Source organism: Coregonus lavaretus (assembly GCF_964263955.1).
Source record: "Coregonus lavaretus genome assembly, chromosome: 1".
Lineage (NCBI taxonomy): Eukaryota > Metazoa > Chordata > Actinopteri > Salmoniformes > Salmonidae > Coregonus > Coregonus lavaretus.
This window is the reverse complement of record NC_139988.1, coordinates 79,325,526-79,341,591: the sequence shown is the minus strand read 5'-3', so window position 1 is coordinate 79,341,591 and position 16,066 is coordinate 79,325,526. Positions and strand designations below refer to the sequence as shown.

The 16,066-nt window shown below is 44.6% G+C and overlaps 1 protein-coding gene across 1 annotated transcript in view; it reads right to left on the bottom strand.

Moving 5' to 3' along the window:
• Positions 1-869: 869 nt before the first annotated feature.
• LOC311128289 (vesicle-fusing ATPase-like) overlaps positions 870-16,066 on the bottom strand; it is a 41,781-nt gene continuing 26,584 nt past the window's right edge. Inside the window, exons 9-22 of the mRNA XM_084160371.1 lie at positions 15,646-15,845; positions 13,937-14,102; positions 9,922-9,996; positions 9,473-9,660; positions 8,550-8,645; positions 7,629-7,785; positions 6,974-7,107; positions 6,836-6,902; positions 6,486-6,565; positions 5,363-5,497; positions 5,067-5,180; positions 3,202-3,257; positions 3,015-3,089; positions 870-2,890 (exon numbers count right to left, since the gene is read on the bottom strand). Of these exons, the coding sequence (XP_084016497.1) occupies positions 3,059-3,089; positions 3,202-3,257; positions 5,067-5,180; positions 5,363-5,497; positions 6,486-6,565; positions 6,836-6,902; positions 6,974-7,107; positions 7,629-7,785; positions 8,550-8,645; positions 9,473-9,660; positions 9,922-9,996; positions 13,937-14,102; positions 15,646-15,845 (1,499 nt within the window). The 3' untranslated portion in view covers positions 870-2,890; positions 3,015-3,058. The remainder of the gene's footprint in view (positions 2,891-3,014; positions 3,090-3,201; positions 3,258-5,066; positions 5,181-5,362; positions 5,498-6,485; positions 6,566-6,835; positions 6,903-6,973; positions 7,108-7,628; positions 7,786-8,549; positions 8,646-9,472; positions 9,661-9,921; positions 9,997-13,936; positions 14,103-15,645; positions 15,846-16,066) is intronic.

Sequence of the window (16,066 nt, the reverse complement as noted above, 5' to 3'; positions counted from 1 at the left end):
GAGTCATACAGTTTGTTAGGCATGCACACAGATGGGGAGAGAGAGAGGTGGTGCAATAATGTCTAATATTGACATTATCCCTTGTATTTTAGGGGGCAAACACTCAATAGAGTACCACAGTATGAGTCATAATACCCATAAACCCTAGAGGTCAAACAGGGAAATCGAGGCAAAGGTAAGAATCTCTGGATTAACTATATGTTAGCTAAATGTATACTGAACAAAAATATAAATGTAACATGCAACTATTTCAACGATTTTACAGAGTTACAGTTCATATAAGGAAATCAGTCAATTGAAATAAATTCATTAGGCCCTAATCTATGGATTTCACATGACTGGGCATAGGCCCACCCACTTGGGAGCCAGGCCCAGCCAATTTCCCCACAAAAGGGGACAGAAATACTCCTCAGTTTCATCAGCTGTCCGGTTGGCTGGTCTCAGATGATCCCCCAGGTGAAGAAGCCGGATGTGGAGGTCCTGGCCTGGCGTGGTTACAATGTGGTCTGCGGTTGTGAGGCCAGTTGGGCGTACTGCCAAATTCTCTAAAACGACATTGATGAACATTCAATTCTCTGGCAACAGCTCTGGTGGACATTCCTGCAGTCAGCATGTCAATTGCACGCACCCTCAAAACTTGAGACATCTGTGGCATTGTGTTGTGTGACAAAACTGCACATTTTAGAGTGGCCTTTTATTGTCCCCAGCACAAGGTGCACCTGTGTAATGATCATGCTGTTTAATCATCATCTTGATATGTCACACCTGTCAGGTGGATGGATCATCTTGGCAAAGGAAAAATGCTCACTAACAGGGATGAAAAAAAATTCTGCACAAAATCTGAGAGAAATAAGCTTTTTGTGCATATGGAACATTTCTGGAATATTTTATTTGAGCTCATGAAACATGGGACCAACGCTTACATTTCTTTAAATGGACAATTCTGTGAACTGTCTTGTGCATTTTTTAAATTGACACAATACCTGTTAGCAAAGGTATCTGCTAGAGATGACATGCAGGAGCTTGCAGGGATTTGAAGTTTTGCATGATGTCTACTTTAATGCTAATTAGCATTTTCGAATCAAAGAGTAAATAGAGCCGAATATATTGAGATTGACATGGTTATCAAAACGTCACACCAGGATGAGCCTACATGAAACACAGCCCTTATTTTAAGTGTTTCTAAAATCCCCTATGGGAAAAATGATGTTTTTTCTGTTTGCTACACAGGCTGAACGACAGCTCCCACAACCCAGAATTACTAGGAGAGGTGCACCAGTAACCACGAAGAGTAATAACGATATGCTTTACACACTTGTATAATACCTCCCCGTATCCGCTCTCTCTCCAGCCATCCACCAGCATTAAAATGTATGACAGAGGGTCTCCAGAGATCCTTCATAGAGAACAACAGCACGATACAGAAAAAATGTCAACAGTATCATCAGGCGTATGAGTGTTCGCACGTGTGTCTGTCTGAGTGGTCGGGGAGAGGTTCCCTTCTAAACTGGTCTTGGTCTGAAAATGAATCACTTTTTCCAGTTACTAGCTAATCAATATTAGTAACATGATTATTTATTCATAACAATTATTCATAAAACAAAGAGAGTGATGCACAAAACCTAATAGGACCAAAGTAAGTAGAGTTAAGATTAAGGCTTGGAACCATCATTTCCTGGAATGATTAGAAATCTATGCACGTAATATCGAGCACACCATACATGATGCAATTAATCAGTTTCACCATTATGTTGCGCATATTCAGCATATGATGCATTTATAGAGAAGTTTGACAGGTCAGTTATGCATACAATAAGAAAATCGCTTTGTCAAATGCATCATGCCAAATGTTGGAGTTGCATCAAAACTGAATAGGTCATCATATACACTGAGTGAACAAAACATCAGGAACACCTTCTCTTTCCATGACAGACTGACCAGGTGAAAGCTATGATCCCTTATTGATGTCACCGGTTAAATCCACTTCAATCAGTGTAGATGAAGAGGAGGAGAGACGTTAAAGAAGGATTTGAGACAGCCGTGAGACAGAAAATTGAGATATGGATTGTGTATGTTTGCCATTCAGAGGGTGAATGGGCAAGAACAAATATTTAAGTGCCTTTAAACGGGGTATGGTAGTAGGTGCCTGGCACACCAGTTTGAGTGTGTCAAGAACTGCAACGCTGGTGGGTTTTTCACGCTCAACTGTTTCCCGTGTGTATCAAGAATGGTCCACCACCCAAAGGACAGCCAGCCAACTTGACACAACAGTGTGAAGCATTGGAGTCAACATGGGCCAGCATCCCTGTGGAACGCTTTCGACACCTTGTTGAGTCCATGCACCAACGAATTTAGGCTGTTCTGAGTGCAAACGGGGGTGCAACTCAATATTAGGAAGGTGTTCCTAATGTTTCGCAAACTCAGTGTACATGGTTTTGCGTACACTTTTCTCGTCTCATGTTTAGTTATAAACATACATCAACTTTATTTTTGCTTTTTATACATAAAATCCCCTGGAGTGCTAGCAGCACAAATCACAACACTTTGAAAGAGTCTCAAATGGCACCCTATTCCTTAAACAGTGCACTTCTTTTGACCAGGGCCCATAGAGCTCTGGTCATAAAGTAGTGCACTATATAGGGAATAGAGCGTCATTTGAATCACAACACTTTGCCTTCAGAAATAACAATTTAACACAGAACACTTAGTTTACACACACAGAGAAACAGTGCTGATGAGGAAGACGAGGAGGCTGGTCGATCGAGTTGCCATGGAAACACGCGGGACAGAGATTACGCGGCGAGCGTTTGCGATGGCCAGATTAGGCGGAGACATAAAATCTCTCGCTCACTATCTTGCCGGTCGCACCCGGGCTTCCACTCCTCGGCCACTGAGGGTAAAAGACAGAATAAAAGTTAGAAGAGCAGGAAGGAAGAGAAAATTGAAGAATAAGCTCATTTTCTTCCATCCCTACTCTAACACGCCCCTGCTCTACGCTCTGTTCAAGTACTTACTATGAGAGGCAGCTACTGCTGGGCAATGCAGCTCCACCATTGGCTTAGCTGGCTATGTGCTTGTCAGAACCCAGCCTGTGAGGAGGAAGGAAACATACATTAATTAAAACAGTCAACCAACTAAACACAGTCAACCACAATTAGGTGGTGTGAGATTGGGGACAAAACAGAATAGTGCTCTACTTACGCTCCCTGTTCTCTCAGCAGGGACAAGAACTTACTAACTCTGTATTCAGGATCCATCTGGAAGACACACACACGTTAGCTCTCTGTGCATATGTCCATACATTGGCATACATTGTTTATATAGCCTCCTTTCCTATAAACTTGTTGAAAAGTACAGGCCCGGCACAGCAAAGGTTCACGTAGGGCTGTCTGTAATTGTCTGGGAAGGTGTGAGTGGGTGGCTTGGGGGGGGGGGTATTGGATCAACTGTAGGATAACAGGATGGAGTGATAAATCTGGTGATCTGGACAGCAGCAAGAGTCTTATGTCTGTTAGCGAGGGGGAGATCCAGCTCTGAGAGAGAGGGGCTCACAGAAACAATGTTATGTAACAATGCAGATATGTGGTAGCATTCAACTATGGTCATCTTGACTATGGCGTATTTATGATGGATATACAGCCAGTTTATTAGGTACACCATCCAGTTCACGAAAAATGGTGGCTGTGGCTTGCTATATAAAGCAGGCAGACAGGCATCGAGGCATTCAGTTATTGTTCAATTGAACGTTAGAATGGGCAAAACGAGAGACCTAAGCAACTGAGCGTGGTATGATCGTCGGTGTCAGGCGCCCAGTATCTCAGAAACAGCCAGCCTCCTGGGCTTTTCACGCACGACAGTGTCTAGGGTTTAAAGAGAATGGTGCAACAAACTAAAAACATCCAGTCAGCGGCAGTCCTGTGGGCAAAAACAGCTCGTTGATGAGAGGTCAAAGGAGAATGGCAAAAATCGTGCAAGCTAACAGGTGGGCCACAAACAGGCAAATAACGGTGCAGAACGGCATCTCGGAACTCACAACTCGTTGATCCTTGTCATGGATGGGCTATTGCAGCAGACGACCACACTGGGTTCCACTCCTATCAGCTAAAAACAAGAAGAAGCATCTCCAGTGGGCACGCGATCACCAACACTGGACAATTGAAGAGTGGAGAAACATCCCCTGGTCCGACGAATCCCAGTTCCTGCTGCGTCATGCTGATGGCAGAGTCAGGATTTGGCATAATCCTGCCTGGTGTCAACGGTACAGGCTGGTGGCGGTGGTGTAATGGTATGGGGAATGTTTTCCTGGCACACGTTAGGTCCCTTGTTACCAACTGAGCAACGTTTCTATGCCCCAAATAATTCAGGCTGTTCTGGAGGGGGGTCCGACCCAGTACTAGATGGGTGTACCTAATAAACTGGCCACTGAGTGTATATGATTGATTTGGACTGAACACGATTAGCTGTGTTACATAAAAGAAGTGGAATTTCAGACATTACCTCGAGTTCATGCTTTTCTATTGAGGAAACAGGATTTGAAGGGGAGGGGATTGGGTAAGAAAAGAACATGCACCCCTCTAGGGGTTGTTTCTGGACGGGGCCTAAGAGAGTAACAACCCTCACAACAGTAGATAAGACGTTTCCAAGGTGCGATGTGATCTTTATGTGTGGCATCCCTCTACTAGTCAGAGCATGTGAACACATAAGACAGGGAAGTATGCGGAGAACTATAGCAATTACATTTTTGGGGCTTACCACACAAATCATTGTTCAATCCAAACTTGTTTTAATGAAAGGTCGTAATTAACGGCAGGTTGTTTAAACTGAAACCAGACGGGATTCCATCTGTGACTCCCTAGACTGTGGTTGTCTAGGCCGTGTTTCTCCAACTCCCGCTCTGGAAGAGCTAAAGGGTGGGTGTAGGCTTTTGTTCCTGCCTAGCAGTAACACACCTGAACACGCTAATCGTGGTCCAGATTGAAGAAGGCCATAATTAGGTGATTATTTGATGGTTAGTGCTGGGCTGGAAAAAAAATGTGTCAACTAAACCGGGGCTTTGTCTCTCTCACCTGCACAGCCATCTCGATGACCATCGTCAGCTTCTTGATGCCGATCGACACATCCTGGCTCTTCACCGCCTTGGCAATGGCTGCCCGCTCCTTCTCCTGGAAACTACCCAGCATCTACAGCAGACAGAAAAGCAATTTAAAAACTCAAGCAACAAATCCATCACTATTTGTCACAACTTTAAAACCGGAGAGCAAGGAACATACATTTCCGTGTATGTGTGCGTGTGCGTGCATGCGCATGTGTGCGTGCGTGTGTGTGAACGAGTGTGTGTGTGAGCGACTGTGTATGTGCCTACCTCCAGAGCTTCAACCAGCTGCTCTCCTCTGGAGATGTTTGGGATGTGGATGGTGGTACTGAAGGCATCCAGCATCTCCATTTCCTGCAGCACGTCCTTCCTGCTGGTGGTGCCAATGATCAGCAGCTTACGGCCCTGTGTGGGGGGAAAACACATGATGGAGATGAAAATTAAGCTCAGTGCCAGCCAGAGCATCCTGTACCATATCATGTACGGAAGTGTATCAAACCCTTTTTAAAACGGCGTGCTTCACATCATCAACATCAATGGGTATAGGGACATTTGTCTGAAAAGGTGGGGTCCCTACTGCCTAATATGAGCCTTGTGGATTTTTATCAACCTTATGCATTTTTATTAAGCTTGTTTCTGTTAAGTCTCTGTCAGTCTCTCCACGGTGGACCACCTCTACATAGCTGCTTTAGTCTAGGTGACTCAATCAGGAAAGAGGCTGGTTTCTTTCTCCAGAGGCCCTAGTCGCTCGTTCGGGGCCAGAGGAGAGGAGAGAGGGGGATTATGGGCTGGCTGCCCCCCATGGTGCGGAGGGGGTGTGCCCATGCATGCAGATGAGGTACCACACAGGCGGCGGTGCTGCCAGGTCCCCCCCGGTCTCTCTCACAGAGCCCATTCTCCTCAGTTGTCCCCCCCCCCTCGAGGCAGGCCTCTCCTGGCCTCACCCCGGCCGGGCTCCCCGCTGGGCCTGGAGCTTCACAAGCCTGGAGAAACAGCCCCGGCTCCCATTCACACCCAGCACAACAGCCTGCCTGGACCAATACATTATCATACTCATTGACAAACATTTACAGCTGAACGTAGCCTAGGCCTACTGCCTTAAATGCAGTAGCGGCTTACATTCAGGAGATATAGCTCACACGCACAGAAACCCAGTGGTAAAGCTGTCCACTGTCCCACAACTAGGATACACTATGATTCACTCTGCATGGAAATGACTTTCATTACTGGGGGCATCAGTACGATCTGCTGACATCGGTCTGCCACTGGCAAAATGACAACTAGAGCATAAGCACAGAAACATTTCACTGCTTAGAGTAAACACACACACTCTCTCTCACACACACACGCAAACACATATTCAAGTAAGTGCCGCAGTCCACAGAATACTGACTTTGGGAGGGGGTTTCTTGAGGAGAACCAGTAGAGCTTGAAGGACCATGTTTGAGAAACGAGGGCCAATCGGAACATAATCTGAGAACAAGAACAAGGTTCACAAAGAGAGAAGGAGAATTTAGAATAAATATTCCGACCTCATCTGTGGACTTCTACCATCAAAGTGATGCTTGGGTGGAAAACAGAAGAGCATGGTTTTCCAACACATGGTTCTTTGAGAAGGTCGGAAGCAAACTACCCAGTGTTTAATGTATGTTACAACCCTGAACTTAAAAGGAAACTTTTTAAAAGGAAACTTTTAAAAATGAAAAGAAGAATAGTGTAACCACAATGCCAGCAGGACCTTACCCAGCAAGCGTTCAATGTCATCCACCACTACACAGCTCAGCTGGGACTTGTAGGCATCTTCAAATATCTGGAACAAAGAGGGTGGTCAAGACACAGGTACTGACACAGGTTTGTGTGTGTGTGTGTCCCTTTCCTCACCTTCTTGATGGCCTGGCACTTAGCGATTTCGGAGTGACCGATCATCTTGTCAGGAGAACAGATCTTTATAAAGGGAAACTGGGATTCCTCTGAGATCTTAGCTGCTAGAGCCGTCTTTCCACTGTTGGGGGGACCTAGGAGAGAGCATAGCATACTATATATACCGCCATACTGTATTTTGAACCAAAGGACATCTTAATGACATGATTATTTGAATAAATATTTTTATAAATATTATACTTTATTATCAGTTTGCTTAAATATATTTTTCGGCTCTTATAATGCCAAACGTCAAATAACTATGGGAAATTGATTTCTTTTATATATCTTTATTTTACCATCTTCATGCTAGTGTCCCTTTTAGCATTAAAACTTTAATTAAATACTATAGAACATTGTAACAGTTGTTGGTGCCATTGCTTGTCTTTGTGTCTGTGACTTACCTTTCTTTCATTAACACTTGCCTTTTCCTACAAGAACTGACTTTGCTGAGAGCTGCTTTGTTGAGGGAAGCTTTACATACTATGACTGTGAGATGTGTTTGTCGTCCCCAGCTACCTTAAGATGAATGCACTAACTAAGTCGATCTGGATAAAAGTGTCTGCTAACTGATTCAAATGTAAAAATTGTAAGTGTGTGTGTGTGTCTCTCTTACCCTCCAGTAGCACAGACACCAGTGGTGTGCGGTCGCTGTTCTTGGTCTGCTGCACCAGCAGCTCCCCGTCATCCAGCACAGCCGTCACCGGGTCGCCCCACTTAATGATGCCGTTCATGATGTAGCTGGCATAGTCCTCCGAGTTGGTACCAAATGCCTGGCACACAGAGAGAGAGAGAGAGAGCGAGAGAGAGAGAGAGAGAGATCCACTAAACCAGGGTTCCCAAATAGGAAGCCTGCTGGCCAAATTCAGCCCACGTGTGATTTTATTTATCCCCCCCCCAAGTTTTCTGATTAAAAAATGTTTGTTCTTGAACATAGAAGACTGTAAAATCACCAGGAAATGAGCTCAAAGTGATAATGAAGGAAAAAGTTCCCAAGTATTCCCACGCATAAATAAAGAGGCATATGTGATTGCATCCCAATGTAATCAAGGTTTGAAATGATTCTGTTTTTGTCAAATACTATATCTGTTTGGGATTATTGCGGTCAATTTGCAGTGTACAAATTATTTATTACTATGTTCTGGCCAACCGACCATCTGCTCAAAGAAAAATCGTCCCATAGCTGAATGTAATAGGGGACCCTTGCACTTAACCTTCCACAGCCTTAAAGAGTCCCTTATTAAAATCACTTCTTAAAAATTCTGAAAATGATTTTAAAAAATCTAATTCCCTGCGTATACTGGACATTGCCATCAACTGGAAGTGATTATGAAATTGTTGGAAGTCCAAATGTTGGAGGAGGACTTTTGGATGTAGGCAATTGTAAAGAGAGAGGGCTGGAGAATGGTAGAGTGAGAGGGCTGGAAAATGGTAAAGAGAGAGGGCTGGAGAACGGTAAAGAGAGAGGGCTGGAGAATTGGAAAGAGCGAGGGCTGGAGAACAGTAAAGAGATGGAGGAAGGAAGGAGTCTACTCACAGGTTTGATGTCGTTGTCCAGTGAGGCCAGGAAGTCGTCTCTGTGGACCTGCAGATTCTCAGCCTTCTCCAGGTCCACCTCCACGGTGGCACTGGCCTGCAGGGGGACATGTTATTAGGATGGTTCAATACAGATGGTTAATAATAATGTTCAACTAACTATAAACAAACTGTTCGACTAACTTTAACGCTAAACCCTTACCCTAGATTATTAATAGCTCAGTGATATCGAGGAGTATAGACAAAATGTTAGAGATAATCATTGATCAGTATCGTATCTACCTTAATTTAGTCCTGTAACGATGACAAGGTAATAGTGTTGTTGGTTTGGACTTTTAGGTCTTACTGATTTAGCCCACACACACACAGCCAGATTAAGCGAGGTGCTAGTCTGTTAAGTGGTCTGCCCCCCACCACACTCCTGGACCATATTAGAGGGTGATGACATGGACAGACAAGGGCTTACACAGGTGCAATGGCTGGAGGGCTCCCTCCCTCTGTCCTCATCACCCGTTTTCTCCCTCCCTCCCCCTCGTCCACCCAGACCAGAGTTGTCTGACCTTTCCATTCTGAGGGAGCACTTTGTCTCATGACTGATTGTGAAATACCTACGAGACCTACAGCCTCTTAACGCATAAAGATTGTTAGTTGTAGAGTTAATGTTGAGTAGGAGAGAAAAATATCTAGGCCAGGGCTGCCCAACCCTCTTTCTGGAGCTCTACCATCCTGTAGGTTTTCAGTTTAACCCTAACCTAACATACCTGAAATGACTACTTAAGGTCTTGGTGAGCAGCTAATAAGTAGAATCAGGTGTGCTAAATTAGGGTTGGACTGAAAACCTACAGGACGTTAGATCTCCAACCAAGAGGGTTGGGCAGCTCTGATCTAGGCTAATGAAAATGGCCGACTGTGTGTGATAGTGACCTTGATATGTCGGTTCATGGCGGTGGACTGGGCAGCTCTGACCAGCCCCTCCAGCTCGGCTCCGCTGTAGTTCTTGGTCTCAGCGGCCAGCTCGCTGACGTCCACGTCACTTCCCAGCAGGTTGAACTGACGCATCTTAGCCGTGTGGATGTTGAGGATCTGGACACGCCCCTTCTCATCAGGCAAACCTGGGGGAGGAAGAGAGAGGGGAAACGTTGTGTGTTTTTTACAGTGTAACTGCATACTGTACAAGGGATGGACAAGTTGAAATGTCTGGGTGTTGGTTGTCATGTAAACGGTACAACATCTATGAATAAGAATGTCTTTCTCAGAAGAAAATAAACTACCTGAAAACAAACTAAAACCTGAATACAGTAACCGAACAAAAATCAAGCCAGGTCTTTGGTTAGGCTGGATGCTTTGTGGTGTACTACGTTGTGCTTTCTTACCGATCTCCATTTTGACTTCCAACCTGCCTGGTCTCAACAAGGCCTCGTCTATCAGGTCCGGCCTGTTGGTCATTCCTAAGAGGCACAGATGAGGGAGAAGGAGAGGGAGGATGAGATGGAGGGAGAAGGAGAGGGAGGATGAGATGGAGAGAGGAGAGAGGGAGGATGAGATGGAGAGAGGAGAGAGGGAGGATGAGATGGAGAGAGAAGAGAGGGAGGATGAGATGGAGAGAGAAGAGAGGGAGGATGAGATGGAGAGAGAAGAGAAGAGAGGGAGGATGAGATGGAGAGAGAAGAGAAGAGAGGGAGGATGAGATGGAGAGAGAAGAGAGGAGAGGGAGGATGAGATGGAGAGGAGAGAGGAGAGGGAGGATGAGATGGAGAGGAGAGAGGAGAGGGAGGATGAGATGGAGAGGAGAGAGGAGAGGGAGGATGAGATGGAGAGGAGAGAGGAGAGGGAGGATGAGATGGAGAGGAGAGAGGAGAGGGAGGATGAGATGGAGAGAGAAGAGAGGGAGGATGAGATGGAGAGAGAAGAGAGGGAGGATGAGATGGAGAGAGAAGAGAGGGAGGATGAGATGGAGAGAGAAGAGAGGGAGGATGAGATGGAGAGAGGGAGGATGAGATGGAGAGAGAAGAGAGGGAGGGCAAGAAAGGCATAGCTCAGATAATCCCGCTCATCTTCTCAGAGCACAACTCGACCGGTCAGTCAAGCAGACAGTGGCTGTACTACCTACTATTTAGAAAGTACTGTTTAGTAAAAACCTTTGCAGTAAGCTACTCAACCATACTGAAAAGGCGTAATCTAATGTGCAATCCCGCTTGTTGCGCGGCATTTACCGTATTCATTTTTGTAGAGTGTCCCCTATTCTGCCCCCTATTGATTAACTGATCTTATAAACTGGTTGGTTCGAGCCCTGAACGCTGATTGGCTGACAGTCGTGGTATGTCAGACCATATACCATGGGTATTACAAAACATTTATTTTTACGGTTCTAATTACATTGGTAACCAGTTTATAATAGCAATAAGGCACCTCAGGGGTTTGTGGTATATGGCCAACATACCACGGCTAAGGGCTGTATCCAGGCACTCCGCGTTGCGTCGTGATTAAGAACAGCCCTTAGCCATGGTATATTGGCCATATACCACACCCTCTCGGGCATTATTGCTTAATTATACTAAACAAAGATAAATAACTTACATTTTTCTAAACTAATCGAATCTGTAAGTGGTTGGACTTTTTGCAACCATTCGGAGATGGTTGTTCCAGTTTAGATGGTTTAGGTAGTCTTGTTTGACAAGCTCTTCACCATAGAAGTCGTTCTGAATGCAGGTTGTGGGTATTACAAAGTTCCAATTGTTGAATATCCTCTCTCTGGCTGGATTCCAATAGGAATTACAAATGACTTCACTAGCCAGCATATTGTGACTTGCAGATCTGATATGGCCCATGAGCCAGGATCATCAGACCACAATGTTAGGGGAAAACTAGGCCATAACTAAAGGCCTTATGAAATGTCTAATATATGGTCATAAATGGTTTACTTTTTATTCAAACACATTCACTTAGGCAGTCACTTGGTAAAGGTTTCAGGACTAGAAGTTATTGACTGCAAAAAACATGTCTCTGTCACTAACAAACACAGTCATGGGTCGGTATGTCTAACATTCACTTGAAAGGCATGCTGGGAAATTTGTAAATAAGGCTCTACACCCTACAATGTTAAAACACCCCCCAAAATTACTTTACCACTACTAAGTGTTAATTTAAAGCTGCAGTATGTAACTTTTTGGGCGACCCGACAAAATTCACATAAAAATGTGTGTTCTGGCTCTGTCATTCTCATTGAAAAAAAGTCTAGAAGTGGTAGATATGTTCTATGTGCGCTATTTCTATGTTTCCCATTTTAAAGTTTTGTTTTTGCGTCTTTTACTTTCGGGTTTGTACACCAGCTTCAAACAGCTGAAAATACAATATTTTTGGGTTATGGATAATATATTTCACAGAGATTTAGATAGTACAAGGATTCTCTACACTATACTTACTTGTTTCGGTAGATAAACTGAAATTAGACGAACTATTAGAATTTTTGCAACCAGGAAATGGTGGAGCGATTTCTGCATAGTGCATCTTTAAGTCGGAATTTGCAACACCCACAGTTAGGGACCCCAGCACTTTGAAAAGTGTTACTTTAACACAATTTCAGTAGGTCACATACAGTGGGGAAAAAAAGTATTTAGTCAGCCACCAATTGTGCAAGTTCTCCCAGTTAAAAAGATGAGAGAGGCCTGTAATTTTCATCATAGGTACACGTCAACTATGACAGACAAATTGAGGAAAAAAAATCCAGAAAATCACATTGTAGGATTTTTTATGAATTTATTTGCAAATTATGGTGGAAAATAAGTATTTGGTCACCTACAAACAAGCAAGATTTCTGGCTCTCACAGACCTGTAACTTCTTCTTTAAGAGGCTCCTCTGTCCTCCACTCGTTACCTGTATTAATGGCACCTGTTTGAACTTGTTATCAGTATAAAAGACACCTGTCCACAACCTCAAACAGTCACACTCCAAACTCCACTATGGCCATGACCAAAGAGCTGTCAAAGGACACCAGAAACAAAATTGTAGACCCGCACCAGGCTGGGAAGACTGAATCTGCAATAGGTAAGCAGCTTGGTTTGAAGAAATCAACTGTGGGAGCAATTATTAGGAAATGGAAGACATACAAGACCACTGATAATCTCCCTCGATCTGGGGCTCCACGCAGGATCTCACCCCGTGGGGTCAAAATGATCACAAGAACGGTGAGCAAAAATCCCAGAACCACACGGGGGGACCTAGTGAATGACCTGCAGAGAGCTGGGACCAAAGTAACAAAGCCTACTATCAGTAACACACTACGCCACCAGGGACTCAAATCCTGCAGTGCCAGACGTGTCCCCCTGCTTAAGCCAGTACATGTCCAGGCCCGTCTGAAGTTTGCTAGAGTGCATTTGGATGATCCAGAAGAGGATTGGGAGAATGTCATATGGTCAGATGAAACCAAAATATAACTTTTTGGTAAAACTCAACTTGTCGTGTTTGGAGGACAAAGAATGCTGAGTTGCATCCAAAGAACACCATACCTACTGTGAAGCATGGGGGTGGAAACATCATGCTTTGGGGCTGTTTTTCTGCAAAGGGACCAGGACAACTGATCTGTGTAAAGGAAAGAATGAATGGGGCCATGTATCGTGAGATTTTGAGTGAAAACCTCCTTCCATCAGCAAGGGCATTGAAGATGAAACGTGGCTGGGTCTTTCAGCATGACAATGATCCCAAACACACCGCCCGGGCAACGAAGGAGTGGATTCGTAAGAAGCATTTCAAGGTCCTGGAGTGGCCTAGCCAGTCTCCAGATCTCAACCCCATAGAAAATCTTTGGAGGGAGTTGAAAGTCCGTGTTGCCCAGCGACAGCCCCAAAACATCACTGCTCTAGAGGAGATCTGCATGGAGGAATGGGCCAAAATACCAGCAACAGTGTGTGAAAACCTTGTGAAGACTTACAGAAAACGTTTGACCTGTGTCATTGCCAACAAAGGGTATATAACAAAGTATTGAGAAACTTTTGTTATTGACCAAATACTTATTTTCCACCATAATTTGCAAATAAATTCATAAAAAATCCTACAATGTGATTTTCTAGGAAAAAAAGTATCCTTTTGTTGGTCATAGTTGACGTGTACCTATGATGAAAATTACAGGCCTCTCATCTTTTTAAGTGGGAGAACTTGCACAATTGGTGGCTGACTAAATAAAAAAATTCCCCACTGTATACACACACTAAGAAACTGTTGAATTTAACACTGTGGGTGTTACAATTCTGATCTCAAATTTGCTATGTATTTAGAACGCAAGTATAAGTATTCGGCCTGTATGGCCTGTATGTGTGTATGTGTTTCTGTGCACACGTATGTGTATGCGCACGTATGTGTGTGTGTATGCTCATGTATATGTGTGTGTTTACCTATGACCAGGATATTGTTGAGCTGCTCTACTCCGTCTATCTTGGACAGCAGCTGGTTGACCACTGTGTCGTGGACGCCCGTGCTGCCCGCCATGCTGCCACGCTGCTTACAGATGGCGTCGATCTCATCAAAGATGATGATGTGCAGCCCACTGTTGGCGCCCAGCTATGGGAAGCAGAGAGATATGGGTGAATGAAGGAGAAGGAAGGATACCAATGGTCTCACACAGTATATTTTTTATTTATTTTTATTTTTCACCTTTATTTAACCAGGTAAGCCAGTTGAGAACAAGTTCTCATTTACAACTGCGACCTGGCCAAGATAAAGTAAAGCAGTGCGATAAAAACAACAACACAGAGTTACATATGGGGTAAAACAAAACATAAAGTCAAAAATACAACAGAAAATATATATACAGTGTGTGCAAATGTAGCAAGTTAGGGAGGTAAGGCAATAAATAGGCCATAGTGCAAAATAATTACAATTAGTATTAACACTGGAACGATAGATGTTCAAGAGATGATGTGCAAATAGAGATACTGGGGTGCAAATGAGCAAAATAAATAACATATGGGGATGAGATAGTTGGGTGGGCTAATTTCAGATGGGCTGTGTACAGGTGCAGTGATCGGTAAGGTGCTCTGACAACTGATGCTTAAAGTTAGTGAGGGAGATAAGAGTCTCCAGCTTCAGAGATTTTTGCAGTTCGTTCCAGTCATTGGCAGCAGAGAACTGGAAGGAATGGCGGCCAAAGGAGGTCAATGCAGTGCTAACTAGGGAGAGTATGTAGAATGTCTACCACTCGCAGCCGTGTCTTCTCTGGGCTAAATTCTCCTTGGTGTGACCAGAGTGAAAACTAAAACCCTTTCAAAGCCTCCACATCCTCCCTCTGCTCTGGCATGGAGGGACAGAGTCTGCCCAAACAGAGAAAGAGAGAGAGAGAGAGAGACAGAGAGAGAAAGCGAGAAAGAGAGAGAAAGCGAGCGAGCGAGAAAGTGAGAGAGAGAAAGCGCAAGAAAGCGAGCGAACGAGAGAGAAAGTGAGAGAAAGCGAGAGAAAGCGAGAGAGAGAGAAAGCGGTAGAGAGAGATAAAGCGAGAGAATGCGAGAGAGAAAGTGAGAGAGTGCGTGCGAGAGAAAGAGAGAGCGCGAGGTAAGAGACCGAAAGCAAGAGATAGAGAGAGCAGGGTGGGGGGTTATCTGTCCATCTCTGGCCCTGTCAGTCTCCAGACATAGCATTTAAAGCAGGTGTGGAGCTGGGCTTATTGTGGGCTAGGTGAGAGAGGGGGACAGAGAGGGGGGCAGAGATAACCCAGCACCTCATTAGGTGGTGAGGAGTGAGGCCGTCACTGTCACACCGGCGTCACCATGGGGGCTCAATACACAACTGTCCCCCAGTATGGAGAAACCCAATGACTTTTCCACCGTTATTATTACTAATATGCCTCCTTAAAGGGCAAATCAATCTTCTGCAGGATAAATGAGCTTCTCCGTGTGGAAATGTGTGATGTTTATCTGTGTTTCGTGGAGTAGGCTGCATATTGGCCTGAGGATAAGGAATCCATTTAGTATGACATCTATTTGATTGACTCGTTATCAGGTATGTTGTGCTTGATAACCACAGGAGTAATTGCATTGAAGGTACTGGGTGTATTTAATGACATACACAGTTGATTTACTGGTGTGTGTGTATGATTTTTTCCTCTCACCCTCTTCTGCTCGTCCTCTGCGTCGGCGAACAGCTTCCTGATGTTGGCCTCGGATTCTCCCACGTACTTGTTGAGGATCTCAGGGCCGTTGACCACCTTGGGCTCGCGGGCGTTCAGCATCTTCCCAATCTGCCTGGCCATCAGAGTCTTACCACAGCCAGGAGGCCCGAACAACAGGATGCCCTTCACGTGCTTACAGCCTGCCAGGGAGGGACAGAGACAAAAAGTTAATAAAAACACATCAGACTTGGTGTGAATGGTTTATGTGCGTCACAATCGTATCAGTCGGTGAGAAAAGGCCTTAAGCGACTTTAGCACTCTATACTTCCAGGGGCTATTTCTCCAATGCATTGTTTGAGGTGACTTTTGCCTTAAAGTCATTATCCGATCTCATCTCTGATTCATGTCAAACCCACATATG